A 17,569-nucleotide genomic window follows, 5' to 3' on the forward strand; every position below is an offset into this window, starting at 1 on the left:
TCTCTGCCTGCTGGCTTCTCTGGCTTCCTTCAAGTACCAACTGAAATCCCACCTTCTATAGGAAGCCTTTCCCAATTCCTCTTAATTCTAGTGCCTTCCCTCTGTTAATTATTCCCTGTTTATTCAGGATATGATTATATACACACACACACACACACACACACACACACACACACACACATATACACACTATATATCTAGTATATTTAACATATTTGTTATCTCCCCATTACATCGTGGCAGGGACAGCCTTTTTCCTTTCTTTGTGTGGCCAGAGCTTAGCACAGTGCCTAATAAATACTTATTGCTTGTCAAAAATAAAAAAATACAAACTGAGAAGACAATGAGATTAATGTAGCTAAATGCAGTTCCTCAAAGAGAAAAATATGAATTCGTCTCATTCCTTGGAAGAGCTCAAAAAGGATTTTTAAAAGCAAATAAGAGAGGTAAAGAGAAAATTGGGGGGGGGGTTGGTGGTGAATAAAAGTACTGCATGAAAGAGTCAAGGGCTTGGTAAGGAATCACAAAAATAAATTCAAAAGAAAATACCTTGAAAAACAGAATAGAGAAAATACTCAAAGAAGCACAAATCCACTGAAGAAAATTCCTTCAAAAGTAGAATATGGCATATGGAAACAGATGCAAACATTCATTGAAGAAAAGAACTACTTAAAAGTAGAATTGACCAAATGGAAAAGGATAAACAAAAGCTCACTGAAGAAAAAAAATTAAATTAGAATTCCATGAGACACCAAAAAAATAATAAAAGAAAGTAAAAAGAACAAAAAATAGAAGATAATATGAAATAAATCATTTAAAAAACAACTAGGAATTAATTGTTCTTTAAATGTTTGGTAGAATTCACTTGTAACCCCATCTGGCCCTGGAGATTTTTTCTTAGGGAATTCATTGATGGCTTGTTCAATTTCTTTTTCTAAAATGTGTCTACTTAAGGATTTTATTTTCTCTTCAGTTAACCTGGGCAATTTGTATTTTTGTAAATATTTATCCATTTCATTTAGATTGTCAAATTTATTGGCATACAGTCAGGCAAAATAGTTCCTAATTATTGCTTTAATTTCCACTTCATTGGTGGTGAATTCACCCCTTTCATTTTTGATACAGGTAATTTGGTTTTCTTCTTTCTTTTTTTTTTTAATCAAATTAACTAAAGGTTTATCTAGTTTATTGGTTTTTTCATAAAACCAGCTCTTAGTTTTATTGATTAATTCTATAGTTTTCTTGCTTTCAATTTTATTAATTTCTCCTTTGAGAAAAAAAATATAAAAAAACAACTAGGGTCAGCTAGGTGGCATAATAGATAAAGCACCAGCCCTGGATTCAGGAGGACCTGAGTTCAAATCTGACCTCAGACACTTGACACCTGCTAGTTGTGTGACCCTGGGCAAATCACTTAACCCTCATTGTCCCACAAAACAAAACAAAAGAAATAAATAAAAAGCAACCGACCTGGAAAATATGTCCAGGGGAGATAATTTTAAAATTACTGCACTACTTGAAAGATATGATTACATCATACATCAAGAAATCATTTAAGAAAATTATTCTGATATCCTAGAAATACAGCATAAAATAGAAATTGAATTAATTCACTAGTTACCACTTGAAAGAGATCCTAAAATGAAAACTCCCAGGAATATTATAGCCAAATTATAGAACTCCCAGAACATGAAGAAAATATTGCAAACATTTCAAAAGAAACAATTCAAATATCACAAAGCCACAGTCAGATTCACATAAGATTTAGTAGCTTCTACATTAAAGGATCAGAGAGCTTGGCATATGATATTATGGAGTACAAAGGAGTTAGGATTACAACCAAGAACAGAGTATAATACTTCAGGGGAAAAAATGGACATTTAATGAAACTGATGTTTTTCAAGCACTGCTGATAAAAAGACTAGAGCTTGAATAGAAAATCTGACATTCAAAAACAAGACTCAAGAAAAGCAGAAAAAGGTAACCAGGAAAGAGAAATCACATGAAATTCAACAAGATTAAATGGTTTACCTTCTACATGGCTAGATGATATTTTAATTTTTAAGAGCTTTCTCATTATTAGGATGATTAGAAGGAGTGTACATAGACAGAGGTCAGGGTATGAGTTGACTAAAATGGCATGCTATCGAAAAAAATAATATTAAGGGGTGAGAAAAAGGTAGTCATTGAGAGAAAGGGAAAGGACAGAAGAAAATGGGGTGAATTATCTCATATAAAAGTGGTACATAAGTGCTTTTACACTGGAGGAAAAGATGGGGGATGGGTAGAGGGCAATACTTGCACCTTACTTTCATCAGCAATAACTCAAAGAAAGCATACCATACACACTCATTTTGGTGTAGAAATCTACCTTATCCTACAGGTACTTCCACTTTAGGAGGTGAGCAGGGGAAAGGAGCAGTGAACATAAGGAGGGCATACTGCATGAGGGTCAGAAGCAAAGCACTTTTGGGGAGGGACATGGTGAAAGGAAAGGGATGAAAAGAATGGAGGAAAATTAACAGTAACCATAACTGTGAATGTGATTGAAATGAACTTACTCATAAAATGGAAGTAAATCCTGGAGTTTGACACTGTTGTCCTCTTCTGAGTTTGTGTCTTGATCTTCCCTGTCACCACAACTTTTTATGGTCAGATTGTTTTATTGTTTTTTGCTCATTTTTTCCAGACTTCTTCCTTACTTTTAAATTTGAGCTTTGCTTCTGGGGTGGAAAGGCCACTCTCTCAAGCTTCTTGTGCCTGAGACTCCATGCCTTGACTGTTTTCCTTTTGGTTGCCCCAAGACCTCTGGCATGTCTGGTGCTAAGCTGAGAGGTATGTCATAGGGGTGGCTTGCACTGCTGTACACAGGCTCAAGGAGGTCTGGCAGCTTACCTGGTACTGAACCAAGGGTCCAGTGCTGGTGCCTGCCCATGTGCTAAGGTCCATGGTGTGTGTGTGGGGGATGGGCCGGGAGAGGGGTCCTAGCACCAGTGTCTGCCTATTCACTTGGCTATGCTGAGGCACTGGGGAATGAGGGGGAGTACAATTTTGGTGTTTGTCTGCTCCACCACACTGGGGTTCTGGAATTCCTTCTGGCTTGCTGAGGTGGGGCTTGCTGCTGGCTTGTTGGGATACTTCCTGTCCAGGATTGTGCTCCCATTTTATCTAAGTGAGACAGACTTTGCTTGCTGACCTTCCAAGTTTCTTGAGCTAAAAGATTAAAAAGAGTGAAATATAACTCTGTCTTTTTGTTGATCCTGCTGTTCCAGGATGTTTTCCTGGTGCTATTTTATGGCTATTTTGGAGGTGAATATAAGAGAGTTAAGGTAATTTTCTGCTTACTCCACCATCCTGCTCCTGGAAGTCCTCCCCAATCTAACATTCTATCTCTTGCCTCAAAAATTTTGCACATGTATTGCCTCTGACAAAAGTACCTTATAACCTAGAAGTTGAAAGTAAGGTTACTGAGAAACAGAGACATTTTATTTTTGTCTCTGAATTTCCACTACCTAGTACAGTTACTTGTATATAGTGAGCACTGAATAAATTTTGTTGACTTAAATTGAATAGATATGAGTTTAAGGAAATGAGCCCATGGGGATTTTATTGGGTAGAAATCTCAAAGGATCCACTCCCCAGTGAAATTACTTATATTATTTTTATTTAGCTATTTTCATTCATATTAGTTACCCCAAGAGAATTTCAATTCCTTGAGGCCAAAGACTGTTGTAGGTGGCACAGTAAATAGAGTGCTGGGCTTAGAAAAGGAATCAGAAAGACTCCTCTTCCTGAGTTCAAATCTGGCTTAGATACTTACTAGCTCTGTGACCCTAGGGAAGTTGCTTAGCCCTTTTTGCCACAGTTTCCTCATTTATAAAATGAGATGGAGAAGGAAAAGGCAAACTCCTTTAGTATCTCTAAGAAGAAAATCCCAAATGGGGTCATGAAAAGTCAGACATGACTGAAAAAAGATTATAAACACCTTATTTGTTCGTGGTTGTTTAGATGGGATCTCCCCATTTAAATTAAGAATTATTTGAGAGCAGGGACTATTTTTGCCTTTCTTTGTATCCCTAATGCTTTGCAGAGTGGCTGGCACAATAAATTATTGTTGGTATGATTTGATTTGACACAGTTAAGTGAAGCAAATTAGCCATGTCTAAACATGTAGGTCTCGTTCTGCATTTTGAGTACATCTTCTCTTTGGCAGGAGGTGGGTAATTTATATTTGGTTCTCTGGAATCACAAGTTGTCATTGTATTGATCACAGTTCTCAAGTCTTTCAAACTTGTCCTTGTGTGTGTGTGTGTGTGTGTGTGTGTGTGTGTGTGTACGTACGTATAATTCTTTTTTGTTTAGAATTTTTATTTTCCCAAATTACATGTAAAAACAAATTTTGATTAAATTTTTAAAACTTTGTGTTCCACATTCTCTTCCTCCTTACCCCTATCCACCTCCACTCAAGCAATTCAATATTAGTTATACATGAATAATTATGCAAAACATTTCCACATTAGCCAGGTTGTGAAGGAAAACAGACAAAAACAAAACTTCAGATAAAGGAACTAACAAAAAAATTATGCTTCAATCTGTATTCAGATACCATCAGTTCTTTCTCTGTAGATGGACTGCATTTTTCATAAGTCCTTCTGAGTCATTCACAGCAGATCATCTTACAATATTGCTGTTATTTTGTATACAGTACATTTCACTTTGTATCAGCTCATGTATGTCTTTTCAGGTTTTTCTGATAGCATCCTGCTCATCATTTTTTTAATACTAATTTTATATAGTACTTTAGGGAGATTTCCTTACAATAAACCCATGAGGTTGATTATTGCTTCAACAGTATTAGATAACATTTATATTGTACCTTATACTTGACAAAGAATTGTCTTCACAATAGCCCAGCAAAGTACCATGCATTTATCATCATCATCAATCCTCATCTTCATGCAATTATCATCAACCCATCAATCACCACCACCATCATCATCATCTTACATTGCTCTTGCCTCTGCTTCAAAATTTTTTTCAGTTACTATTACTAAATGTATTTCTCTCCAACCTATTTCCTCTTCATGATATTTACTCTATTTTATATCTTCTTTCCCCCTATCCCACCTCAAAAGTGTTTTACTTCTGACTGCCCCCTCCCCAAATATGCCCTTCCTTCTTTCAATCTCCCCCTTTATCTCCTTCCCATCCTACATTCCTGCAGAGTTAAGATAGATTACTATACCCAAGTAAGTGTGTATGGTATTCCCTCTTTGAGCCAATTCTGATGAGAGTAAGGCTCACTCACTCTCCCACATCTCCCCCATCTTCCCATCTACTCAATAAGTTTTTTCTTGCTTCTTTTATGTGAGATATTTTACCCCATTCCACTTCTCTTTCCCTTTCTCCTAGTGCATTCCTCTCTCACTCCTTAATTATAATTTTTAAAGATATTATTTCATATTCAACTCACACCTGTGCCCCCTATCTAAATATACTCCATCCACCTGCCCTAATAATGAGTTACAAGTATCATTTTCTCGTGTAGGAATGTAAACAGTTTAAACTTTTAATACTCTTTATGATTTCTTTTTCCTGGTTTACCTTTTTATGCTTCTCTATTGTCTTTTATTTGAAAGTAAAATTTTCTGTTCAGCTCAGGTCTTTTCATCATGAATGCCTGAAAGTTCTCTCTTTCAATGAATTCCCATATTTCTTCCTGAAAGATTATACCCAGGTTTTCTGGGTAGGTGAATCTTGGTTATAATCCCAATTCTTTTGTCCTCCAGAATATCATATTCCAAGCCCTTTGATCCTTTAATGTAGAAGCTCCTAGATCTTGTGTTATCCTGATTGTGGCTCCACCATACTCTAATTCTTTCTGGCTGCCTGCAATATTTTCTACTTGAATTGGGAGTTCTGGAATTTGACTATAGTATTCCTGGAAGTCTTCATTTTGGGATCTCTTTCAGGAGGTAACTGGTGGATTCTTTCAATTTCTATTTTACCTTCTGCTTCTGAAATATCAGGGCAATTTCCCCTAACAATTTCTTGGAAGATCATGTTTAAGCTCTTTTTTGGATCATGGCTTTCAGGTAGTCTAATAATTTTCAAATTCTCTCTCCTGCATCTGTTTTCCAGGTCAGCTGTTTTTCCAAGGAGATATTTCACATTGCCCTCTATCTTTTCATTCTTTTGGTTTTGCTTTAATGTGTCTTGATTTCTCATAAAGCTTCCATTTGTAAAATCCTAATTCTTAAGCAATTATTTTCTTCAGAGAGCATGTGTAACTCCTTTTCCATTTAGCTTTTCAAGATGATGACTTTTTTTTAATGACCCTCCCACATCATTCTCATTTCTTTTTTCCATTTTTTACTCTACTTCTCTAACGTTATCTTCAAAGTCCTTTTGGAGCACTTCCATAGCCTGAGACAATTCATATTTTTCTTGGAAGCTTTGGAAGTAGGAGCTTTTACTTTGTTATTTTCTTCTGAGGGTGTATTTTGATCTTTCTTATCACCAGAGAAACTTTCTAGGGTCAACATTCTTTTTTTGTCTGCTCATTCTACCAGTCTATTTATTGACTTTTAACTCCTTCTTAAAGTGGGACACTGCTTCCAGGGCACACTGTTCCAAGATTCAGGGGGTCCCAGGTGGAACGATTTAAGGAGAGGTACATTCTACATTCCACTGGCCTATGCTCTGGTCTGTAAGTAACCACAGGCCTGCTTGCTCTTTAACCCTGGGAACAGAATTCTGTTTCACTGTGGCTGTAAGCTCTGGTGTAACTGCGCCCCTCCCCTACCTGGGCTGCCACTCAAGATTGCTGCCTGGTTCTGAGCATGGGCAAAACAACAGAGTTCCGCCTCAGTGCCAGCAGAAACCCCTGCAATCTCCCCTCGGCCAACCACTCGACTTCCTCACTGGTCCATGAGCTGAGTTCCAGAAGTAGCTGCTGCCTCAACTGCCAAGGTTCTGGAGGCTTGATTCTCTGGGGCTGGGTCTACACAGAGCGACCTGGATCTGCACTCCACTATCACCCTGGTACAGCAGACCTTTTTTGTTGACTTTTTAAGCTGTCTTTGGCTGGAAAATTATCTCACCCAGTCCTTTTGTGGCTTCTGGTGCTCCAGAAATTGTCTTATGGCATTATTTGAAGAGATTTGAGGGATTTGGTGGAGAGCTCCAAGGAGTCACTGCCTGTCCTCCATCATCTTGGCTCTGCCCAGGAAGTCCCAAAGTTGTTCTTTTTAAATGTTTTCATCATATAAATTATTCTCCTGGCTCTGCTCACTTCACTGTGCATCACTTCATAGAGATCTTCCTCTTTCTTTTCATTTCCCAATCTCTCATTGTCCAATAATATTCTATTACATTCATGTAAGATATTTTGTTTAGTCATTTCCCAAATGTTATAACGATAATATTTTTTTAGAGGTTTTTGTTGCTATGAAAAGAGGTACTATAAATATTTTTTAAACATCATTTTTCCCCCTATTTTTTTGATCTCTTTGAGGGTAAAATGTATAGTAGTTGGGTCCCTGTACAAAAAAGTATAAGCAGTTTACTGCCATTTAAGATATACTTCCAAACTGTTTTTAAGAATAGCTGGATCGGGGCAGCTAGGTGGCGCTGTGGATAGATCCCTGGCCCTGAATTCAGTACACCTAATACACTTTTTTTTTTTTTTTGGTGAGGGGGGGGCAGGGCAATGAGAGTTAAGTGACTTGCCCAGCATCACACAGCTAGTAAGTGTCAAGTGTCTGAGGTCATATTTGAACTCAGGTCCTCCTGAATCCAGGGCCAGTGCTTTATCCACTGTGCCACCTAGCTGCCCCCTACATAATACACTTTTAAGTTAAATCTTCATTATTAACATTTTCTCTACTTTCTTAAGTCTAGATAATCAACAAAACAAGAAATTAAGGCCTAGTTTGTAGCAATTGAGAATTTTCTTGATATAAATGCTCAATTTATCAATCAGTGAAAGATATCTATAGAACATCACTGTTTTTCCTAATTTTTGCCAAATTTCTAGTTTCCCCAGCATATTGATTAAACCTGAGAGGTTTTAGCTGTCATTCATTTAAGTGCCTATTAGGTACCAGGCACTATGCTAAGCAATGGGAATACAAAAGTCAGTCTTTCATTTCAAGAAGACTATAGTCTAATTGGTAAATAAAATGAAACAGAATTTGTGGAATTCTATTTGAAATAAATGACTAAAGTCTCCATACAATTCTATTCTAATTCCAGTAAACAGAAGCCTGCAACAGTTGACAGAACTCCCTCTACAACATTCCTAGCCAAAGGTTTCTGGCTTCTACTTGAATATCTCCAGTGAAAGGGAATTCACTAACACTTGAGGCAAGAAATTTGGAAACAATTTGGAATGTTAGTATGTTCTCACTGTTAGTGAAGACTACTACTACTATACTACTACTATTACTACTCCACTAATAATGACTAACAAACCCAATGGTCCTATTTATATCCTCACTAACTATGCAAAATTATCTAATCTCTTTTTCATATTATGATACTGTAAATATCAGAAGAGAGAAATAATATTTCTTCCCTTAGATTTTTCTTTTAAGGCTAAATATTCTTAGCATTTCAAGGATCCCCATTTGATATTGTCCAGTGGAAATGAATTAACTTATTAGGTATGGGTTAGAAGAGATGATTTCTAAGGTTTCTTCCAAACTCAAAATCCAGTAATTCCATTATTCTAATTCTAAGCTATTTATAGGCCATTTCACAAATTTATAGGCCATTTATCCCAAACAAATTCTGGAGATGTCTGCCCCCAAATATTTTCTATCAACAGGCTGAAGAGTCATTGGATTTCAGGGAAGTGCACATTCAAAACATACCTTATAATTGTATAATAACTTGCAATATAAGAAACTATAGTAATAATGACATGCAATCTATTTACATTCGTCAATCAATTAATTACAGTATTACTTTACTGCTGTCTGGACTGTAGCTCATTTGTTATTTTCCTATCCATTCACAGTCTTTCTAAATATTTATAGTTTATCCTTGTAAGCTTGGTATTTTCCCATCCAAGAAGTGAATGTAATTTTCAAATGAGGAGATTTTGTTGTGTGTTTCATCATTCAGATTATTCATGGAAACGCTATGACAATATTAAATATGACCAGTTCCAACCAATCCTTAAGAAACTCCAGTTTTCATATTTCTTTGAACAAGGAAGTGTTCATTGACCCCTGTCTTTTGTTTGTTCTTTAAGATTATACAAGAAAAAAGAAGTCACACTATTTCACACTGATAATTTTCATCTATCAAGTCACTTTTCTCCAAACTGTTGTGAGGCTTCCTATTATATTCCACACACTGATTATTACATATTCATAAAAGCTGTTAAGTTTATATGATAACTGTATAGTCAGTAGGAACTTTAAACTTTATAAAATATTAAGCCAAGGAAAAAGTCTTGCAGATGAAAACTATGCAAATATGGAAACAACAATGACAACAAATAACTGAGAATCAAAAGTCAAGAAAAGTTTCTGTCCTTAATAATTTTAGTCTCTAGATATGATCCTATGTAAATGCAAAAACACTAGAAATTAGCTGTCTTAACTTTTTTGTGTGTCTTCTCTTCTCTTTATGCAATTTAGCAAATACCAGAAATTAGCAATCAGGATCAACATATTATTTTGATCCCCACATATTATATAGAATGCTAGTACTACTACAAGTATATCATGAAAAGTATACAATTTGACTTAGAACTTATTTTTCCAAAAGAAAAACATGAAAAACAACCTAAGAAAGTGTCATGAAAACAGATACCTATAAATTGACAGGAGCTCAAGTATGTGTGTGCTGAGGTAGAGGAAGTGCCAAGGGTAGGAGAAGAGAGATTAAGGTGAATAACAATGTGTGTATATGGAGCTGTGATTTTTTATTACCTGAGCATTAAGCAACTCCTCACACTTGTGAGCTTGTTTCTCAATAGCAGAAATATACTGTTTTTCAATAGATTCTTCTTGTTGCTTAACTGTAGTTTGTAGTAATGCCTGAAAACAAGTAAGAAAAAAGGCATTTGAACTGAGAAGACACTTAAAATCCTTAGTTGGTATGAGAAAATTCAGACAGGCTGAAAAGTTACTTTTACATTTATGCATATCAGAAACTTAGATCCATGGCACCAAAAAGGCAGACATTTTAATGTCCTGAAGCACATCACACATAATACTCCTTTAACTTTCTTGGCTATAAATGCTCTGAGCCAGGATTATAATTTTTTGGCTCACATGCCCTCTTCACACACCTTCTCTTTAGAAAAGACTAAGTCATAGAGGAAGATAAAGAGGGTAAGCAGTTCTGTAAAATATAAATTCAGGTTTGTGGGGACCACACAGGATGAGAAGCATATGAAAGCTGCTAAAAAAAAAATCCAGACATATTTCACTGGCTGACAAAACTCCACATCCTCTCGGCACACTGTAATATCCCATGGGCCAAGCATGATCTTCAAGACCACAAATCAAGTAAAAGCAGATGGAAACTCTGAGCAATTTTAAACATTTAATAATAAAAAAAAACCTACCCCCCAGGAATTTCACACCCCTGATCTTAAGACATAGAAATCAAAGAGCACAAGTCAGAACCTCAAGAACTATTCAAAAATAAACAATAAAATCAGGGAACTCAGACAGATGCAAGTGAGCAGTGTAAAGGTTAAAACGTATCAATCCTATACTAAAAAACACTACCACAACCACCAATCCAAAGAAACCAAATTAGCATTTCAAGAAGCTATACCCACCTACTTCCTCAGTTCAGATAAAATTTTGTTATCTTGTTTCCCTCCCCCCAATGTATATTACTCACATTGTGTTCCCAGTATTATACTGCATTGCATATATGTTATATTACATCACACATATGTTATATTACATTGGGTTTACATATGTATCTGTACATGCATATATGAATACATATATAGAAATAGATTGTATATCGTTCCATTACAAAATATGGGTTGAACATATATAACATATATGTATCTATATGAACATATAGATAACATAGTAAAACAGAAAATATGCCATTTAAAAAACCGTATCTGGGTAATAAACTACTCATAATTGCAAAAGTAAGCTGAAACAGACATGTCTTATAGAAAACAGATCTCTGGAACATTTGAGCAGACATAGAAAATGGGCCAAATCTTAAATAATCTGTTTTGAAAATAGATTTGCTTGGTGGGAATCAACACACATTAAGATGCACTTTAAAATTGGGGGGGGGGAGGGGAAGACAATTATCTTCATAGTTTCTAAACCAGACTCATTTTTCAGGGAATTAACTTTCTTTTGCAACCTTGACTCTTTCTGACATTGTTGACATTGTAATTCAGCAACAGTCTTTCTAAAATTGCAGGGGGCGGGGGAAGTATAAAAAAATTAAGCCTTGAGTAAAGATTAAAGTCTAAAAAGGATTTTAGGGCAGTTAGGTGGCATAGTGGATACAGTGCTGGCCCTAGAGTGAGGAAGAGTCATTTTTCTGAGTTTCAAATGTGGCCTCAGACACTTGCTATGTGACTCTGGGAAAGTCATTTAACCATGTTTGCCTTAGTTTACTCATCTATAAATGAGCTGTAGAAGAAAATGGCAAACCACTCCGTATTTTTCCCAAGAAAACTCCAAATAGGGTCAAGTAGATTTGTACATGACTGAACAACAACGTATTTTAACCATTAATCTAAAGGTTGTCTTATTTTATTCATCATTATCAAGGCCACGAGTCTGAAGAAGGTCTGAATTCTAATCCTAGTTCAGATACTTAACTAGGTATGTGGCCCTGGGCACATCATCTAACTACCCATTGCCTCAATTTCATCTTAGATAAAAAAGAGGAGATAGGCCTCTATGACCTTTAAGGTCTCTTCTAACTCTAAATTTATGAATCTATAACTTTATAAATGGATAGGTGGTACAGTGGAAAGAGGATTGACAGTAGAGTCAGACAATCTAGGTTCAAATCCTGCCTCTGTTTCTTACTACCCATATGACATTGGATGAGTAACAACTTCCTTTGAACTTACTTTCCTCATCTAAAGGGAGACGATTCTCAATTAGACAGTCTGAAAGATAATTTTCCAGTTCTAGATCTAACACCTTAAGATTCACCAAAATTGAACACTCTAACCTTTGACTAACCATTGTTGCTACAGACTGTGTTGTAGTTAGTTCTCTTAAAAAACCAAAAACAAACAAACAAAAACCTATGGAGTTTTTCTTAGAAAAGTTTAATTGTCTTTATATTTAATAGTCTGAGGCTTTAACTTTTACACTACTCATTCAAATTTTTCAGGTTGTGTGTGTGTGTGTGTGTGTGTGTGTGTGTGTGTGTGTGTATGTGTATGTGTGAGAATAAAATATTTGGAAATAGGTACTCCTTTAGGAATGACACTTATCTGCTGGTCACATAGAAATAGAATGACATTTTAGCAATTAGTTTCAAAAAAATGCATGTCAAATAAGTTGTCCATAATAAACTATGTTTGTATTATAGGACATGCTTCACAGACAGGTGTTATTTCCACATTACATAATAAACTTAAAGTTGATCTTTCCTTAGGTGTAACAAAATATTCTATGTTACCCCCTCTAAGAAAACTGGTTGCATTAAAATTCTTTTCTTCAAAACTAGCTCAAGATATTTGATTCAGTTTTAAAATGCTTAACCAATAACAGACAGATGGCAAAGCTAGATGCCTATGTACTTTAGTTGTTTAGATTCTGAAAAGGACTAGAATTTCCTGGTCAAATTAGCTTTTATACCTGCATCTCACCCAGATATTATAGTATTAACCTAGCGATGAACACCCAGTATTGTGTTCATGCTGATCTAGTGACATGATTATAGGAACCTGGCATAAAAGAGAGTCAAAGCTGTCAGGGAATAATACTCCATGTCTGTTCCAGGCAGAAGTTCTGCAGTCAATGCAATGTGCCAGGCTTAAAATTAGCCAGTTGGGAGAGTTTAATATTTGGGGAAACTGAGTCAGGAGACGCCTACCTAGGCCTTTGCCAAACAGTTGATCTCCCAGCCTTTCACAAGAGAACTCCACCTGCAGTACAAACATGTAAAAACCCCATAGGGTTGCTGGCATCATGGGCCATATGATTCAACATTCCTTGATGATCATAACTGGAGTCAGACTCAGAATAATCCCATGTCTTAAATAGCAAGCTCCAATAATCAGTACTAAAAGTGAACTCACTTCTCAAGGTTCATATACGCTATGTAGCAAGCATTAACTATGCTTGTACTCACGTTAAATTGATGTTTTTCATCCCTGAGTTAGCACTACACAAAGGAATCTGCCTTGAGATGCCCAATAAGAAGCAATGGTTAAATGAGTGTAAACAATCCCAAATTGCATACTGGGAAAAGACTAGAAGGTGTCCCATTCAACCACAGAGGTTATTGCCCTTAGAATTCCTTTAAATCTTTGAGATGACTCAAGTACTCTACATGTTTTCCTACACATATTATAATTCCAAATATCAATCATAGGTAGTCTCCTATTTCCTATTAAGGTGATATAAGTTACCAATGATCACTAGTATGTCTTATATATATCAAATTCAGACACTAATTTAACTATTGCTTAATATCAATAAATTCAGGTCAAAACAGCAATATCTTTCTCACAGCTTACTAGTTATTTAGATACTTTAGTATTAGTTTAATAACCAATCAATTCAATATTGCAATAACAACCTTCCACTTTGTCAACCCTAGTAGAAATTGCTTTTTCACCATAGCTGATACAATTGTTTAACAAATTATACACTATAAGAAAATTTTAGAAGCACATAATACCTTAAAACCTTAGGAATATATATATATATATATGTATGCTCGCAAACAATCCCAATTACCAATCATCAGGTGTTCTTTATTTACATATGCTTTTGCTCTATACTTTACACAGAGAATCATTTATATAACATTTGCCTTATGCTAAGCACTTTATACTCATGTGATCCTCACTACCCTGGAAAGTAAGCTCTAGTACAGAAAATTCAACTGAGAAGGGTGGAGCCTAGATGGCAGAGCAAAGACATTAAATGAACAGAGCTCCTGATACGATCACCCCAAAAATAGTAATAAAAGAACCCTTGGAGCAGAAAAACACACAAAAATACGAGCTGAGAGTTTTCTCCAGCTATAGATAGATTTCAGGGGGCCATGCTAGTCTACGAGTAAAGCCTAACCCTGCAATCGGGCCGACACACAAGACACCCACCCAAGGAATTTGCACCAGTGCCTCCGAATCAGCTGCAGCACTAGAGTCTTCTGCAACTGAGTGTGTGGTCAGGGTGAACGGCTGGCTGGGGGGGGCAGGGGGTAAGTGCAGGGGTACCAGTGGACTGGGGGGAAGAATTCAACTGTCCCACCCCAGGGGAGAACCAGGAAGAAATCCTGAACAGCGGGAGGCGCAGGTGGGGGAGGGGAGCAGGGGAGCAGGCTCATTGAAGCTAAGAACCACACCACAGAAAGCTTTGCTGGTTGGTTGTTTAGTAAGTAAGCTTGAAGTTATCTCCAGACCAGAGAACAAGCCAGGCAAGATTAAAACCTGCCCCCCTCAAACCAAAACACCTCGGATCCTCTGAAACTGGGAATAGGAGCAGAGCCGAGGAGCAGCTGCCCCCACATCCCCACCCCACACCACCAGTGGAGAGTTTAAAATCAAATAAAAGCAAGGCCAGGCAGGCTGAGAAGAAGCCCAAACATCCCCCGGGCAACACTGCAGCTCAAACAGTGTGTCCTGGAAGCAGCACCACACTTTAAGAAGGGGTTAAAAGCCAAGAAATAGTAAGCCAGGATGAGCAGGCAGAGAAAGCAGAAAACCATCAAAAACTTCTTTGGGGGTAAGATAGACCACAACACAACCTCAGAAGAAGAAGATAATAACAAGGTCAAAGCTCCAACATCCAAAGCTTCCAAGAAAAATATGAACTGGTCTCAGGCCATGGAAGTTTTCAAAAGGGACTTTGAAGAGAAAGTAGGAGAAAGAGAAGGAAGATGTAGAGAAAGGGAGAAAAGAATGGAAAGAGAAATGAGAGCAATGCAGCAGAGTCATGAGAAAAAAGTCAACAGTTTGAAAAGCCAAATGGAAAAGGAGAATAAAAACTGTCTGATGAAAATAACTGCCTAAGAATTAGTATTGAACAAATGGAAGCTAGTGACCTTATGAGAAACCAAGACACAGTAAAGCAAATCCAATTGAATGAAAAAATAGAAGGCAATGTAAAATATCCCCTTGGAAAAACAGCTGACCTGGAAAATAAATCCAGGAGAGATAATTTGAAAATCATTGGTCTACCTGAAAACCATGACCAAAACAAAAACTTAGACACCATCCTCCAAGAGATTGTGAGGGAAAATTACCCTGATATTCTAGAAGCAGAAGCTAAAATAGAAATTGAAAGAATCCACCAATCACCTCTTGAAAGAGATCCCAAAAGGAAAACCTCCAGGAATATTATAGCCAAATTCCAGAACTCACAGGTCAAGTAGAAAATGTTGCAAGCAGCTAGAAAAAAGGAATTCAAATACTGTTGAGCTCCAATAAGAATAAAGCAAGATCTAGCAGCTTCTACATTAAAGAACCGAAGGGCATGGAATATGATATTCCAGAGGGCAAAGGAACAGGGACTACAGCCAAAAATAATATACCCAGCAAAACTTTGCATAATCTTTCAGAGGAAAAAAATGGGATTTCAATGAGAAAGAGGTCTTTCAGGCATTTGTGATAAAAAAAAGACCTGAACTGAATAGAAAATCTGACTTTGGAATACAAGACCCTGGAGAAGCATAAAAAGGTAAACAGGAAAAAGACTTCATGAGGGATATTAAAAGATCAAACTATTTACATTTCTACATGGGAAGATAATACTTCAAACTCATAAGAACTATCTCAGTAAGGAATTCACAGAAGACACAGGTCTGAACTGAATATAAAAGGATGATATCTGTAAAGCATTTATGTTTTGTTTTTTTGTGGGGCAGACAGAGTAGGGTGTCTCGTGTCTGGAGCCGGATTTGGGCTTGGGGCCTCCTGGGTCCAGGGCTGGTGCTTTGTCCACTGTGCCACCTAACTAACCCATGATGACATCTTTAAAATAGGGTTGAGGTGTAGCAGGAATAGACTGGATGAGGGCGAGGGGAGAGATGGTCTGAGGAGAGGTAGTTCACACGAAGGAAACAAGAAAAAAGCTTATGGAGGGGAGGTGAAGAGGGGGAAGGAGTTGGGGAGTGAGTGAACTTAATATCATCAGAATTGGCTCAAAGAAGGACTAACATACATACTCAAGTAGGTATAGTAATATATTTTTGCCCTGAGGGAGGGGAGGGAGATAACGGGGTAGGGAAGAAGGGAAGGAGGGAAGGGCAAAACACTTTCAAGGAAGATGAAGATGTTCTGCATTACTTCATGAGTATGACATACTGAATTGCTTGATCTCATAGGGATGGTTGAGGAGGGAGGGAGGAAGAGAAGTTGGAACACAAAGTTTTAAAAAATTGATGTTAAAATTTGTTTTTATATATATTTTGGAAAATAAAATTCTATTTAAAATGAAAAAAAAAGTAAACTGAGACAGATAGAACTTTTCTTGGGTTCACATGGCTATTGTCTTTTATAACACCAAATCTTTTTACTGTTAAATCCTAATTACCATAATAATTATTATAGAAGAACACATATTCAGACCACTTTATTTCTTTTAGGACAGATTTTCGTTTAAATCAAATAAACTAATGGTAATGGGTTTTTTTTGTTTTGTTTTGTTTTTTGCAGGGCAATGGGGGTTAAGTGACTTGCCCAGGGTCACACAGCTAGTAAGTGTCAAGTGTCTGAGGCCGGATTTGAACTCAGGTACTCCTGAATCCAGGGCCAGTGCTCTATCCACTGTGCCACCTAGCCGCCCCCAAATGGTAATGTTTTAATTCTATGGCCTAGTACTCTACATTTATAAAATTCATATAATACCTTTGTGAAAAACACAGAGTGGTGATTGATTCCCCTGCTATGTAAAAATTTGTTCCCTCCATTTTATAAGGAGCTAAGATCTTCGCAGCTACATTCAAAACTTATCAGATAACTAGTTAAAGTTAAAGATGCTGGCTTTTTTCCTTTCTTTACAGCCAATTTTTCTGTCCAAAGACTTTTTGTGGCCTATAAATAAAGGTGCCCGAATGCTGTGAGGGTGTGGTCCGTTTTCAATTTGGAGCACAAGGAAATTAAAAAAAAAACTTTAATAAGCACATTAATCAATAATCAATATTTTTCACCATATCAAATACTCATATAACATTAGATTTCATGTCTTTCTAGAGATTTATCCTAAATGATGACTAGATGCAATTAAGTAGATGGTTATCTAACCTTACTAGTTGGAAACTGAAGACAGTTTGAAAGTCAGGCTTAAGACAATATGGCTCAATGGTTAGAAAATGGTATTTTTTTTTTCTTTCTCTAGAATCAGTCTACTTTACTGAGAATGTAGCTTGA

At 36.7% G+C, this 17,569-nt stretch overlaps 1 protein-coding gene across 3 annotated transcripts in view; it reads right to left on the reverse strand.

The window, feature by feature from the left end:
• CCDC91 (coiled-coil domain containing 91) overlaps window positions 1-17,569 on the reverse strand; it is a 427,400-nt gene that overhangs the window by 188,943 nt on the left and 220,888 nt on the right. For all 3 annotated transcript variants that reach the window (XM_043966436.1, XM_043966437.1, XM_043966438.1), the window contains exon 8: window positions 9,945-10,052. In XM_043966436.1, the coding sequence (XP_043822371.1) occupies window positions 9,945-10,052 (108 nt within the window). The remainder of the gene's footprint in view (window positions 1-9,944; window positions 10,053-17,569) is intronic.

This window comes from Dromiciops gliroides, chromosome 5 (genome assembly GCF_019393635.1).
Source record: "Dromiciops gliroides isolate mDroGli1 chromosome 5, mDroGli1.pri, whole genome shotgun sequence".
In the NCBI taxonomy this organism is placed as follows: domain Eukaryota; kingdom Metazoa; phylum Chordata; class Mammalia; order Microbiotheria; family Microbiotheriidae; genus Dromiciops; species Dromiciops gliroides.